Source organism: Semicossyphus pulcher, unplaced genomic scaffold (assembly GCF_022749685.1).
Source record: "Semicossyphus pulcher isolate SPU_LCO1_2020_fin unplaced genomic scaffold, fSemPul1.0.p SCAF_21, whole genome shotgun sequence".
NCBI classification, from domain to species: Eukaryota; Metazoa; Chordata; class Actinopteri; order Labriformes; family Labridae; genus Semicossyphus; species Semicossyphus pulcher.
Genome location: NW_027211695.1, coordinates 13,778,895 through 13,792,573, shown reverse-complemented (window position 1 = coordinate 13,792,573; position 13,679 = coordinate 13,778,895). Strand labels below are relative to the sequence as shown.

The following is a 13,679-nucleotide window of genomic DNA, read 5'->3' as shown; positions in this document are numbered from 1 at the left end:
AACAAGAGTTGTTCTGTTGCTGATACCAGTATTGACATGCCTCAAACACAGCCTGAAATGCAGGATAAGGTATCAAGTCTAGTCAGCACACATAGGTACTGATCTGATGCCTCGATGTATTAGCCCACAAATCAATCCCTCCTCTGAGCTCTCAAACAGAAGCAAACACGACAAGTTACACGTTGCTCCCACCACACACACACGGTTAAGATATGAGGTTGTAATGTGGCTGCCACCACACAGGTGACAGTGAAGGCATCATTGTCGAACTCGGGACACCTCGTGCTCTGCAGGGAAGCATTCATTCAGCAACAAGTTTCAAGAGCGAGAGACGATCCTCTAGCGACCTCTAGAGGACAAAGTCAATAAGTAAATCTACAGTAAGTGATTGCAGCTTACAGGCTTCTTTCTCTCATAACTTCTTGAGAGAGGAAGTTCAGTTCAGATGAAATCAGAGCAACAGAAGTAAACTTAAAGATGCTCCACTGATGATGAAATAGAAGCAGTGATTCCAGAATCAAGTGTATTATTCTACTGTCAAATGACATTATGCAGTAGGGTTGTCATTGAATATTCTAAATTCGAATATATAATCGAACTGTAATAAAAAACGGATATTCGGATATTAAAATGAATATTATAGTTCTTGTGTGTCCTCACGCGCACTCTTGGTTACGGAGCAACCTTGAATGCATCCCGACGTCACTATGATACACTAATAATTAACTTAAGTCTTGCTGAAAGGAGCTAAAACAACAATTGTGTGGCGTGCGGTAAAGATGTCGGGGAATTTAAATCCCGGCCCGGCCAGACAGAGAGATTCTCTCCCCCAGTTTAACAGACAGGTGTAAGTATGTTGATTTTTTTTTTTAAGGCTATGTTTGAATAAATATACCTGTCACAGCACAGCTCGCTTGGAACGCTGAATGTCCGTTTTACTGCAACCTACTTAATTTGTTTATTTTGCAAGGTGTAGGATCTTTTTAAAAGGCTGTTAAAATCAATATATCTTTGCAAGTAAGTTTGTCTCTCGTTGTGTTGGTGTGTCCTCTTGTGGACATATTGTGCAAAAATAGATATTCGAATAGTTCGAACATTTGTGGGTTTTTTTGAAGGAATAATCGAACGTAATTTTTGCCAATTCTGACAGCAATATTATGCAGTATTCACAAACATGTCATTCATTTTAATAAATAAAAATGGCAGCTGAGGATGAGGACCTCGGACACACGCTGATTTGGGAAGGACAACTACGAACAGAATGTTCCAAGAGGATGCATTCATTTCGAAATTCAGTGGAATACAGCAAAGAACGTGAGTGTGTGTGTGGTTCTTCAAGAGAAAATATCTTTTAATTATATTCTGTCAAATGTACACATTTACAGTTTCACATCTCAAATCTGTCAACAAATCTGGGTTCAAAGCTCTCGATTTATACGTTAGACCCAATATTCAGAGAACCGCAGTTAGACAGTAACCTAGCTTTAGTGCGCTTTTAATTTAGCGCACCTTGTGGTGCAGCAATAAATATACAAACAGAAACAGGAAAATACACTAAGGTATCCATAGCAACGGATAAAAAACTTGCTTTCGAAAGGAGCGATTCTCCCCTGGAAAAAGCCGCTGTCAGTCAAAGCTGGTGTTCTCTGTAATCGATAGGAGAAGTAATATTTGAAATTGGCGCCATAGCTGTGGAGAATGTTGTACAAACAGCTTGTGGTTTAACCCATTCCATATTCCTACAACACCCAGCATGCATTGCGCCCCTCCCTCTAAATGGAACGGCCGGGCGAGAGACAGTGGAGTGAAATACTACCATTTCTCTGCAGGCGATGGCTCAGAGCGGGACAGAATCTGAAATAAGACGAGAATATAACTGACGATTTTGATCACGACATCGGAGGCGGGCGTCCTAGATTGAGGAAGTGTAGTTTAGCAAGCTGCCTGGCCTCCGCCAGAGGTTTCCAGGGCCCACTGGAGAAGCACATAGCGTCCTCCAAAGGCACAAAGCAAAGTGCATTTATTTTCCTACCATAATGGCATGATAGGACGGAGGTTGAAAATCGGCGAACTGGCCCTTTAAGTAGATTGCAGGGAGCAACCAATTAAGGTGCCCGTCTAACCAACAGGAGCAATTTTGGATGCAGATATCTGCTCAAAGACACTCGAACATGTGGACAGGAGGAGCTGGGAATCAAACCACCGACCCTGAGTTTAGTGGAAGACTAAGAGAGGCAGGAAAGAACAAGAGGAATTAAGTGCAACAAAGATCCAGGGCCAAATTGCAGCCCTGGATGTTGCAGCCTGAGACCAGCAGAACCAGCGTGATGACTCAGGTGTTTGCAAAGTGTCAGAATCTCACAATACAGCATAAAGTCCACGACAGACTGTGCAGCCACTTTTCTCAGAGTCTCCATCCGCTCGTCTGTCTGTCGTCGGCCCCTCCGTCCTCACTCCCATCCCTCCCCTTCATCCTGCCATCCCGAGGAGCGACATTCCCAAAATAATGGAGGCGCACAAATAAACAAGAGGCCTCACTTTGAGCTGAGGATCCCACAAGAGAACACACAAACACACACACACACACACACATGTCGGACTTCCTCGGCCTTGGAACACAGAAAAACAATTAGGTGAGTGCTGAAAAGCTTCGTCTTTCAGTGTGTGTGTGTGTGTTCATTGACAAGCTATGGCGTCTCCTGCAGCGCCTTCATGCTTGTTTACTGGCAATGGAACCACAGAGCAAGAATCTCTCACACACACACACACACACACAGGCTGCTTCTGATTAACAGACAGAGACATGATGGAGAACAAAAAACAATTGTGTTGTGAGCGCAGATACACAAACCAGAGGCCTTATCAGCTAACACACACACACACGCCCGGGCTGCTGTGCAGAGGTAGCCTCTGTCTCACACACATATACTTTAGTTATCTAAAAGATGTATTCGTTTTACCTCCCTCCCAGGGTTAGCGTCCACGTGTCCTGGAAGATTTCAATGTTACGGACAAAAAGGGTGAAATTACGGTCAAATATTCTCTGCATTTATTTCACTTAACAACAATCGATGGGCTGGCTGTATTGTAGAATTGGGTAGGTAAGTTAATGAATCGTCCTTAGCAATAATTTTGCACTTTCAACCTGCAGAGGAGTCGTGCATGAGACAGCGATCACTGTCTGTCACTGTAAACAAGAGCCCTTTTTACACTGCCGGTTGAAGGCGGGATTCTTATACCTCTGTTACACCTCATCTTCTACGTAAAACGCACAGAGGCGGAACGGTGAGGCAAAGTCGTTCCTCCTACTAGACTGCAGGGGGAAACAGCGTCGTGCACGTGTGTATTTGAAGCACGCGCTGTTTGTTTACACCTCATGCACGATTTGCTTCCACAACAACGGAACACTGGGGCGGCTTTACGCCGACGTGGTTTGGTCCAGTGTAAAATGGCAATGGCTGCATGACGGCGGAGCTTCGTTACGGCACTGAGGCGGAATCGCAGAGTAAAAACTCGAGTCTACAGCTCAGTTCGTACACTTCACTAAACTGAAATGTATACAGCACATGTCTCGTGCTGAAATGACCACTTCTGCGCACTCTCTCTCTCTCTCCCAGATGAGTGCAGTTCGTTATTCGTCTAGTATTAATACACAAATTAATCTGGATATATTCCACTGAAATGTGGAGAAATTCAAGCCATCGATAGCCGCGGAGAGCTGTCATCACAGCGAAGGCATCTCGCGCGCTTGTGGCAAAGATGAGAGGGGGCTGGTGCTGCCGACGCGTCCTCGGTTATTCTTTCGCCAAAATGACCAATAATGGTTCAGAGGGCTGGTTTAGCAGAGTCCTGAAGCGCTGAGGGGACGGAGTTATCATGAATCTGTGATATTTTTGTTGAACATGTATTATTTCCACCGGACTTTACTCACAGGGGGATTTCAATATGTCGGACTTCAACAGTAAACAAACAGCAATTACCGGATAACGGAAACCTTGGTCCCTCCTCTCTTCTGATTGGACAGCTGGGTAAAAAGTTTGTTTTAAGACATCCCTCAAACTTTAATTACTTTTTGTGAAGTGAAGGGCGCGGTGCCAGTGCGTGCAACATATGCTCGATTTATCAGTCCCTTGCGTCCTTCAGATGCTTTGAGATGTGGGATTATTGTGGCCGGCTGAGTTGTGGGTAATGTAGGAAATGCTTTGGACAAGGCTGAATGTGTGGAATAAATTAGACGACCCCCCCCTGCTTCTTCTGCTTGAATTTTAACCCTTGCAACTGCTGTATGATTGCAAAACTACTCTGCATCAGCTGACTTCGCATACCTGCTTGATGGCGGTCTCTCCGATCTTGTCGGAGTGTTTCCGGATGCTCTCCAGGAAGTCCCTCAGCTGCGTCATGGCCGTGTCTCGGATCTGCGTCCTCAGCTTGGGGATGTTTTCCGCCATGATGGAGCAGAAGCGGTACTGACCGGCCCGGGGGAGACACGTGTGCTCCAGCTGCTCCAGCGTCCGCAGAGCCGGGTAGTACCTGACAAACACACACATGAATACAGCAGATGCACTTTATCCACTTTCTACTACAGCTCAGGATAAGATCGAACTTTTCTAATGCCTACTTTTATGTTTTTTAGCTCCTTTCTGGTCATGGGAGGACACACTTGCATAACTAACACACACACAGCAGTAAAACCACGTCCTGCCTGTCAGATGGATGACTAACAGCACGCAGAAACACACAAAGATAAACACACACAGAAATAAATACACACAGATACACCTCAGGGATCTTTGGCAATACTATATCCCCCAAAACACTCCACTGCATCTCTTACACACACGTTTTCTCTCCAGGAGCAGTGGCTGCTGGCTGACCTCTCCCTGCTCCCTGCGAGCCCGGCTGCCGCAGGACACAGAGAAGTAGAAAAACACACAAACAAACGACAAATTTATGACCAACCAGGCTCCCGACTGCAGGTCAGGCCGAGGCCAGGGAGGGACGGAGAGAAGAAACCTGTGGTGCTATTCGTGGCGCTCCAGCTCCATCTAGTGGTGGCAGTTAAAACATTTTCACCATCCTCTTTTTCACAGTACAGTAACTTCTCTTCATGTCTGTGACTCTCTGTGAAGAATCAGGGTCCACTTCCTGTCCACAAGCCGATGCTCTGCAGTGTTCATTTTTACTTTTACCCTTCAGCAGATCATCCATACAGTAAATGAACGATGAGGACACAGCATTTAAAGATTACTTTTCGTCATCGCTTCTCATTTAAACAGTCTGATTGAAGCAGACAGCTGAAGATCGCTCCTTTAAAGCGTCAAATGACTGTGATTGCGCTCAGAGCCTAAAGCACAAAGCCTGATTGAAAGAATTTCATGTAAATAAATGTCTGTGAAGTCTCTATCTATCACCGAATGAGGTAACACAATGGTGTTTGAGCCTATGGCCCACTGATGAAAGCCTTTGCATTTGCAGTATTACACACTGGGAGTCTGGTGCGACATTCATGGAAAAAATCACAAGCGGCACTCAGTTAGTGGCGCGTTTTCCCTCACCCAGCAGTGGTTGGTCTGCCAGAGAGGGTAGGCGGAGCTAAGCGGCTGCTTTTCCGGCCTCTGCTAGTGTTGTGAGTAAACAGTAATCTACTATGGCTGAACAAACAAAGAAAAGATGGATGACTACAGATACAACTTCAAAAATAAGTGAAAATCCAAAGAAAAAGAAACAAATTGGACGCGACTGTCAGCGAGGAAAATCAAGAGTTACAACCAATTCCCCTTTATCGTCACAAGGTGCCGCCGAAGAGGGCAAAACTGAAATCTTCTAGATTACCATTTTAACAGAGAAAGTTCACAAACACCTTCATGATACCGGTTATCTCCAACCAGGTTACCCAGTTACAGGAATGCATTTCTTGTATTTTGACGGACAGATTAGACGCACAGTGGGGGAAATATGCATTTTAAATGTCAAATGTTGAAAATGGCGCCACAGCTGTGGAGAAAGTTGTTCAAACCGCTTGTGGTTTCACCCATTCCACATTCCTACAACACCCAGCATGCATTGCGCCCCTCCCTCTGATAGGAACGGCCCAGCGAGAGACAGTGGAGTGAAATACTACCGTTTCACTGCAGGCAATGGCTCAGAGCGGGACAGAATCTGACATAAGACGAGAATATAACTGACGATGTTGACACAACATCGGAGGCGGGCGTCCTAGATTGAGGAAGTGTAGTTTAGCGAGCTGCCTGGCCTCCGCCAGAGGTTTCCAGGGCCCACTGGAGAAGCAGATAGCGTCCTCCAAAGGCACAGAGCGAAAGTGCATTTATTTTCCTACCATAACGGCATGATAGGACGGAGGTTGAAAATCAGCGAACGTCCGACCACTAACATTTTAGTCCCGTCTCGTCTTGTTAACGAAAACAAAACAAAAATCATCATAGTTTTTATTATCAAAGATCTATTTTTAGCTCGTCAACGTCTTGTCTTCGCAATGGAAAAAAAGGTCGAACATTTTGGGGCGTTATTTTCAAATTTACATTGACGCTCTGGCTTTTTCTCCCCCTTTCAGCGCTCGAACAGCCTGTTTTCATATTTTTTAGCCAAAATGTATCCGTCATCTTCGTCCCTAAGATTTAGACTCTTAAAGTAAAGGTGTTTGAGGTAAAACAGTATGAGGAACAAACCTTTTGGCTCTCATCTGCTCCTGCAGTCTGCTGTACATCTCCAGGACTGTGGAGAGCAACGAGACAAGAAGCAAACTTCATTTAAACAAGAACATTTATAATCTCTGCTTGGGGTAAGAAACATGTCTTTGGGAATCTATTCTGTAATCCATGTTCGTGTGTTACCTGGCAGGCAGTGTGTCAGTTTGTCTATTGTGGTGGCGATGTTCCTCTGCTGCACTCGGCACTGCTGCAGCTCCTCCATAGAGCCGATGAGCTTAAGAGGAGAGAGAGGAGGTGAAGAAAGCAGACTCTACACACGATCTCTGATTGAATAGATATTAGTGAACCTTTAAACTTACATCTTTCCCATCATCCTGCAGGCGCCTGTTGGTCTCCGTCACCTGGCTCTGAGGGAGGAAAACAATTTAAAGTTAGACATCAACTCATCCGTAAGTCTTTTAACCTGCTCCCCGTCCTCCCCGTCCCTCCTCGCCTTGAGTTTCTGCGCCTCCCCTCGCACTTTGAGCAGCTCGGTGATGGAGTCGACGAAGCCCTGGAAGTGATGGTTACACATCTTCTCGATCTCGCGGTCGTGGTTCCTGATCCGAGCGTCCAGCTTCTCCATGAAGAGGCCATGCTCCTGACCGTCGTACACCGACCTGCAGAGGGAGAAAGAAGGAGGAGAAGACGGGTAAGAAGGGGAAATATATTAACATGTATATCTTCTACAGCCAAAGAAATTACAGATAAAACTGGAGTTTTAGAAACAGTTTAACCTACAAATACTTGCATTTCTGAACATAACAGGCTTCAAACATGAAGGAGGATGGAGAGAGGAGAGGAAAATAAGTTATCAAATGTTAAGCTTCACATTTCTCACGCACCGGGATCAAAAAAGAAAAGGGGAAGAAGAAAAAGATGGTCCCGTGCAGGCGTCCAATGGCTGCATCTACTAACTGTGTCCATCAGGGGGCGCCATAGCAGCAATCTTCAGCTACTTTCCATCCACAGCTGAGAGCTGACAACAACCAGAGCATGCACTTATCTTTAGTGAGGACACACGGGCAGTTTGAGGTTTAATGCCTTGCTTAAAGGCATGTTAACAATCAGTGCTGTGTGATGGAAACTCACTGCTACACATTGCCTGCACACAGTGTGTCCTTTATGTCGCAGTGTTCTGCAGTGAGCCCCCAAGACATCGAAGTTCTTTATCTACAGACTTAAGTAGTTTAACGCCTGATATTTAAAGACGAAGGGATTCGGACTACTTAATTAGGGAAAGCTTTGATTAGGGGCGCCGGTTTAGCTCAGCGGTTAAGGCGTGCGCCCCATGTACAGAGGCTCAGCCCCTGGCGCAGCCTCCTCGGGTTAAACTCCGACCCTCGGCGCTCTGCTGCATGTCGTCCCCTCTCTGGCCGTGTTTCCAACTCTACACACAGTCCGGTACAATAAAGGCACAAGGCCAAAAAAAACATCTAACGAACACTGTTGAGATTTGAACATAGTGTATCTGGGCTTTAATAAGGCCTCAGTTTGAGAGTAAAGTACCTTTGATTGGTTAGCTTATTAATCCAAGTTAGACGTAGCTTTAAAGGCACAGTTCAACGTGTTTAATTGTTTTAGTAAATCAGCTAAAATCGCAATGGAAGTGATTCTGTGCATAAAAGCTGCATGTTAACTCTTATACATTAACTACAGGTAGGGCTGTGACTGTACTGAATTTTTCTAACCACGGTGAGAAACTAACACCCCCTTGCGATTTCAGTGGTTAACCGCCACCTCAGCCCGCTGCCGGAGTATGTTTTGTTTATCTCACATGAGTGAACACAGCATGAGCGGTGGAAACAGGACTTTATTAACCACAGAGTTTATATCCTTAAAGCTGCTTTCGGTTTGTGTTGATTTTGGCGCCCCCTGTGGTCAAAGCCGTACTTCTTATCTCTTTGCTGATTTTGCCCTTAAGTGGTGGTTTTCTTTAGCAGTCACATGTATCACTCACTTTAAATTGTTGCTGTGGAAAATGTAAACAAAGGAAACATGCAGTTAATACGCTGATGGTCTGGTTTGCTTTTGTAGCTCATATAGAGGCATCAGAATTAATTTCAGTCTGTTTCATAACCATCGAAAAACTCCTCACAGGAGCTTTAATGGTTGAAATCTGTGGTGACGGGATAGACTGCACACGGGCTCGTCTGCACCGACTAAACGCGCAGAGGGTTGAAACAGCGGTGCTCTGACAGCCACGTTTCTTTCCAACGAGTTCGTTGTTCATATTGTGTCGTTCTGTATGAGAAAGATGAGGTGCTTGCCTGGGACGTATGGATAGTGAGTTTACTGCGTCCCCTTAAGATTTTAATGTGTGATAAGCACACTTCCTGTTGTTGTAGCCCAGCTGTCTACTGCGGGAGAAAGACTGGTTTGCTGTAGTCAGTACAACATCAGAGTGTAAGCAGTAATTGTACGTTCTTAATATTTGACACCATCATTTCGTTTATATTCAAATCTGCCTTTAGCTGTTGCATGGATTATTAGTAACCTTTTTTCCTGTTTGTTAGAGAGCCCGACCGATTTATCGGTCAACCGATTGATATCGGAATTTTTTTACTCCCTAATATCGGAATCGGCATCGGCCCCAAAAATCCAATATCGGTCGGGCTCTAGTTTGTTACACATGTCATCCATTGCCAGATCAAATCGTAGCTTATTGACATTAGATTTCTACCACTACAGCAATCCGTTGGAAGGTTTTACGGGCGCTGTAGCCATCCCTCAGCCGCCTCATTACCACAGTATTACAGTTATGCCGTTACGGTCACAGACCTACCAACAGGGCATTTTGATATAAAAAACAGACACAGAGAAAGAAAAACTCGTCTTTAGAGTCAAACACCACAAAGAAACAAAAAGCTGATTAAAGCTCCTGTGGGGAGTTTTTCACTGGTTATAAAACAGTCTGAAATTTATTCTGTGAGTGATATGATTGTTTTTTGTTAAAACCACCACTTCAGCATGTACAAGACAAAATCAGCAAAGAGATAAGATGCACGGCTTTGTGCACAGGGGGCGCCAAAATCAACACAAACCGAAAGTTCCTCACAGGAGCTTTAAAGGTGAACAAAAGTAATAAAATAAGTCTCATTTCAAACTATTCAAAGCGCTCTCATCAGGACACGCATGAGTGTAAACAAGCTCCTCTGTAACAGTGATCAGTGGAATGTGTACTTTCCCCATCTAAAAACAGCACAAACACCTGTGTGTGTGTCTGTGTGTGACCACCCTTCCTCCTGTTGACCAGGAAATGCTCGTATACTCGTACAATAGAGAGCAGGCCTGACGCCACGCACAGGGCTTTCTTTAGACACACAGAGAGAGAGAGAGAGCTTCCACTGTGTGGTATTCATAGAAACATGGAATAACACACAGTAACTAATTGTCCAGAGATGACACAACCACGGCCTTTCACCCACACTGAGCCACATAAAGTCACAGGCCGATCACACAGACGCACAACCTCATAAATAGGAGCATGAATGAGGATGTTTGAACAAATAATAACAGAAGGAAGAGCGCGCTGAGAGCTGGAACGAGTCCACCTCCATTCATACTGTTTGCTCAGATGATAGGAGAGAGAGGTCATGAGCCTGTCAGCTGTAAAGTGGATCGTAATATCCACATAGGATAGCACCAGAAGTAGCACCAGAGACATGTTGTTTTCACTTCCTCCTGTGAAGTCCTCAGACAATAGCATGTTTCCTGACAAGGTGCATGAGCTGAGAATAGCATGTGTGTTAGCAGCAGAGCCTGGTGCTGTCTGACACAGAGAGGAACAGCATGTCCGACCTCTGCGCTGCTTTGTACACGTGTGTCTCTAACTGCAGTGCTGCACTAAACTGGATGAGTCAATGAAACAGGAAGGAGCAAAGCAACCAGTGGTTCCCACAGAGTTTGAGTGACACCGAGAAGTTGAAGAAAGCTGCTCCAGGGTGTGACATCATTGTAAACAGCTGCCCGTGTGTGTGTGTGTGTCAGATTGTGCATGTGTTTTCTATGAGGAGCCTGACAGATGAAGATTAGAGACACAGCAAACTGGAGTGTGTATGAATGTGTGTCCGTTTGTGTGTCTTCTCTAGTGCAGACGGATGAGTCAGCAGGGTGTGTGTGTGTTTCTGTGTATGTGGGCTGTAACAAACTTGTGGCAGGTTACTCCCTCCCTTTTCGCACTGGTACTACTCCCCCCCCCCACACACACACACACACAGTTCTTCACAGCTACTCGGGCCGTGCTAAATGTCTTCAACGCGAGCTATAAACACTCTAAATAACTTGCACATCGACCGAGTACCGAGCATGAATCCAATCGAAAAAATGGCTCTCATGTGTTCCAGAGAATAAACGCCGTTGTAGTTTATTATCCACTCTGATTTTCAGTTATAAGGAGCATAAAAAGAATGAAGGAAAAGGAATAAATCACTATTTGGCAGCCTGTTGTCTCCCTTTGTTGGACAGCCTGTGTGCCAAACATAAATCAAAGCCTTGAACGCTACGGCAGAATATGGCTCAGAAGTAGAACCGCATAATGAGCACGCTCATACAGGTTCTCTGTCATTGATGGCGAAATCTGACCAAACTCACCAGCTGACAGTTAAACACAGGGCGGAGCCCAACACACACACACACAGAGAGAGAGGGAGAGGGAGGGAGCGTTTTAAAGTTATACCAGGAGCTCTCCTCACTTTGAGCTGCATAACTGGAGCTGTCGCTTATTTTGTTTTATATTATTTAGTCATGTATTTATGTATTTACAAATAAGGGAAGGTGGAGACAGGATAGATGAGTGCTGGGAAAGGTGTATGTTCTGTACCAGGAGAAGGAAGAGAAGGACGCCATTGATTTGTTTGCTGCAGTTGTCTAATAAACAGCAAAGAACTAAAGTGTTGATTGGTGATCCATCCATTTCCCTCCGCATGTCCGGGGACGGGTCGCGGAGGCAGCAGGCTGAGCAAGTTAGCCCAGACGTCCCCGTCCCAAGCGACATTTTCCAGCTCCTCCTGAGGGATCCTGAGGCGTTCCCAGGCCAGACAGGATATATAATCCCTCTGGGTCTACCCCGGCGTCTCCTCCCAGTTGGACGTTTCCCAGAAAAACTCCAACTTTAGGCACCAAGGGGGCATCTTAATCAGATGCACCTCAACTGTCTCCTTTTGATTGTCCGAGCTCCTTACCCTATCTCTAAGGCTGAGCCCAGACACCCTGCGGAGGATTTCAGCTGCTTGTATCTAGGGATGCACGATATTGGATTTTTGACCGATATCCGATATGCCGATATTTTACAACTCATTTAGCCGATTACCGATACCGATATTTTTTTCCCGCACACCTAATTGCAGAGATCATCAACTCTCTTCTGTATTGGAATTAGCATACAGTATAATGGTGATACTCTTATCACATTTGTTACAACGGTCGGGGTGACGGGTCTTGAGATGGTTAATCAAGTTTGTAGTGTTGAAAGACTTTGCCTTGGCTCCTCCTCGCATCACCGAAGCTGAGCAGTCATTGCAAATAGCAGTTTTGCTATCATTTCGGACACTTTGAAAAACTTCCACACCACGGACATTTTGGCTTCTAACTCTCTCATGCTGCAGGTAGACACACGTGACGTCATCACGCTGTGCCGCGCAGGTCTACTTCGCGCCAGGGACATTGCGCCGAGGTCGGCATTTAATCAAGTATGCAGCAGCCCATTATTTTATCGGGTAATTATATTGGCGGATATCGGCGTGTTGGCCGATATCCGATAACGTGCCGATAATATCATGCATCCCTTCTTGTATCCACAACCTCGTTCTGTCGGTCACTTCCCAAAGCTCCTGACCACAGGTGAGGGTTGGAACGTAGATGAAAAGCTTTGCCTTCACGCTCAGCTCCTTCGTCACCACGATAGTCCGGTACAACGCCTGCATTACTGCTGATGCTGCACACTATATATATATTAGGGCAAATCGCCACGACAGTTGACTGATAAGCTGCAACATCTCAAACACAAGAAACATGACACAATCAGCAACATCTGCAGCAACATGCGGATGCAGCACTTTCAGTCAGCAACAGTCAGAAAGCAGTTTTCAGGTTTCAAATCCACTCAAACATCCGTTTAAAAAACAGGAACTCCTTCCTCGACCTCTAAGCAGCAGAGAGAAACTCAAAGGGGAAAGATACTACACAGAGGAACGGCAAGAGGCACCATCACCCTCTTCTGATGATGTAACTTAAATTTGATAGCAACAGGAGCCGACAGTAATGCAGAAATAAACTCACGCATGCGCACACAGTGACAGAGAGATGCATGTCTTGATGTGATGTGTGTCTATACTGTTCTTTGGCATTTAGAGGAACATAAAGACGGATGGAGGTATTTCCCGTCTCCAGGTGAATGTGCCTAACCTGGGGGAGTTGGCTGACTGATCAGTGCTGCTCCTGTCAGATCTGGAATGCTGCTGCCGGCCCCGACCTGCGCAACGCTGCTGCAAGAGCAGCACAACACCTAACACACACACAGCGCCAACTCACTGCCAACCTGTTTAACTCGGCTGCATGAAGAGTTTTAGTCATTAAAAAGTCACTATTAAGGACGGTTCAGAGAAGGCTGAACATTAGAGTCCTGATGCTTGAAATCTGGATAAAATATCAACAATTATGCAAAAAAAAAAAGCTTAATTTCTGCCTGGAAATTATAAAATAAAGGAAAAAATATCAGGAAAGATGTTGTCATTATGTCAAGTCAAAGTGATAAAGCAGCACCAGAGCTGAACTGTTTATAAGTGCTGCTTTTAATCCAAATATACACACACAATCCAAAAATATAGCCTACTTTTGAAGGTAACAGCTACATCCTGCATCACCTGATATATTCACCCAATATTGAGCTCTATTTTAAACGTCCCTCTGGCTAAATATAGCCGATGATGTAGCCGACAGCTCCAAACAGACTGGGCTTTTATGTTTTCAGTG

The 13,679-nt window shown here is 45.2% G+C and overlaps 1 protein-coding gene across 1 annotated transcript in view; it reads right to left on the bottom strand.

Moving 5' to 3' along the window:
* The window catches only part of exoc6b (exocyst complex component 6B), a 92,568-nt gene that overhangs the window by 76,758 nt on the left and 2,131 nt on the right, over positions 1-13,679 (bottom strand). Inside the window, exons 2-6 of the mRNA XM_069672117.1 lie at positions 7,162-7,327; positions 7,028-7,075; positions 6,852-6,942; positions 6,687-6,732; positions 4,326-4,530 (exon numbers count right to left, since the gene is read on the bottom strand). Coding sequence (XP_069528218.1) covers positions 4,326-4,530; positions 6,687-6,732; positions 6,852-6,942; positions 7,028-7,075; positions 7,162-7,327 — 556 coding nt within the window. The remainder of the gene's footprint in view (positions 1-4,325; positions 4,531-6,686; positions 6,733-6,851; positions 6,943-7,027; positions 7,076-7,161; positions 7,328-13,679) is intronic.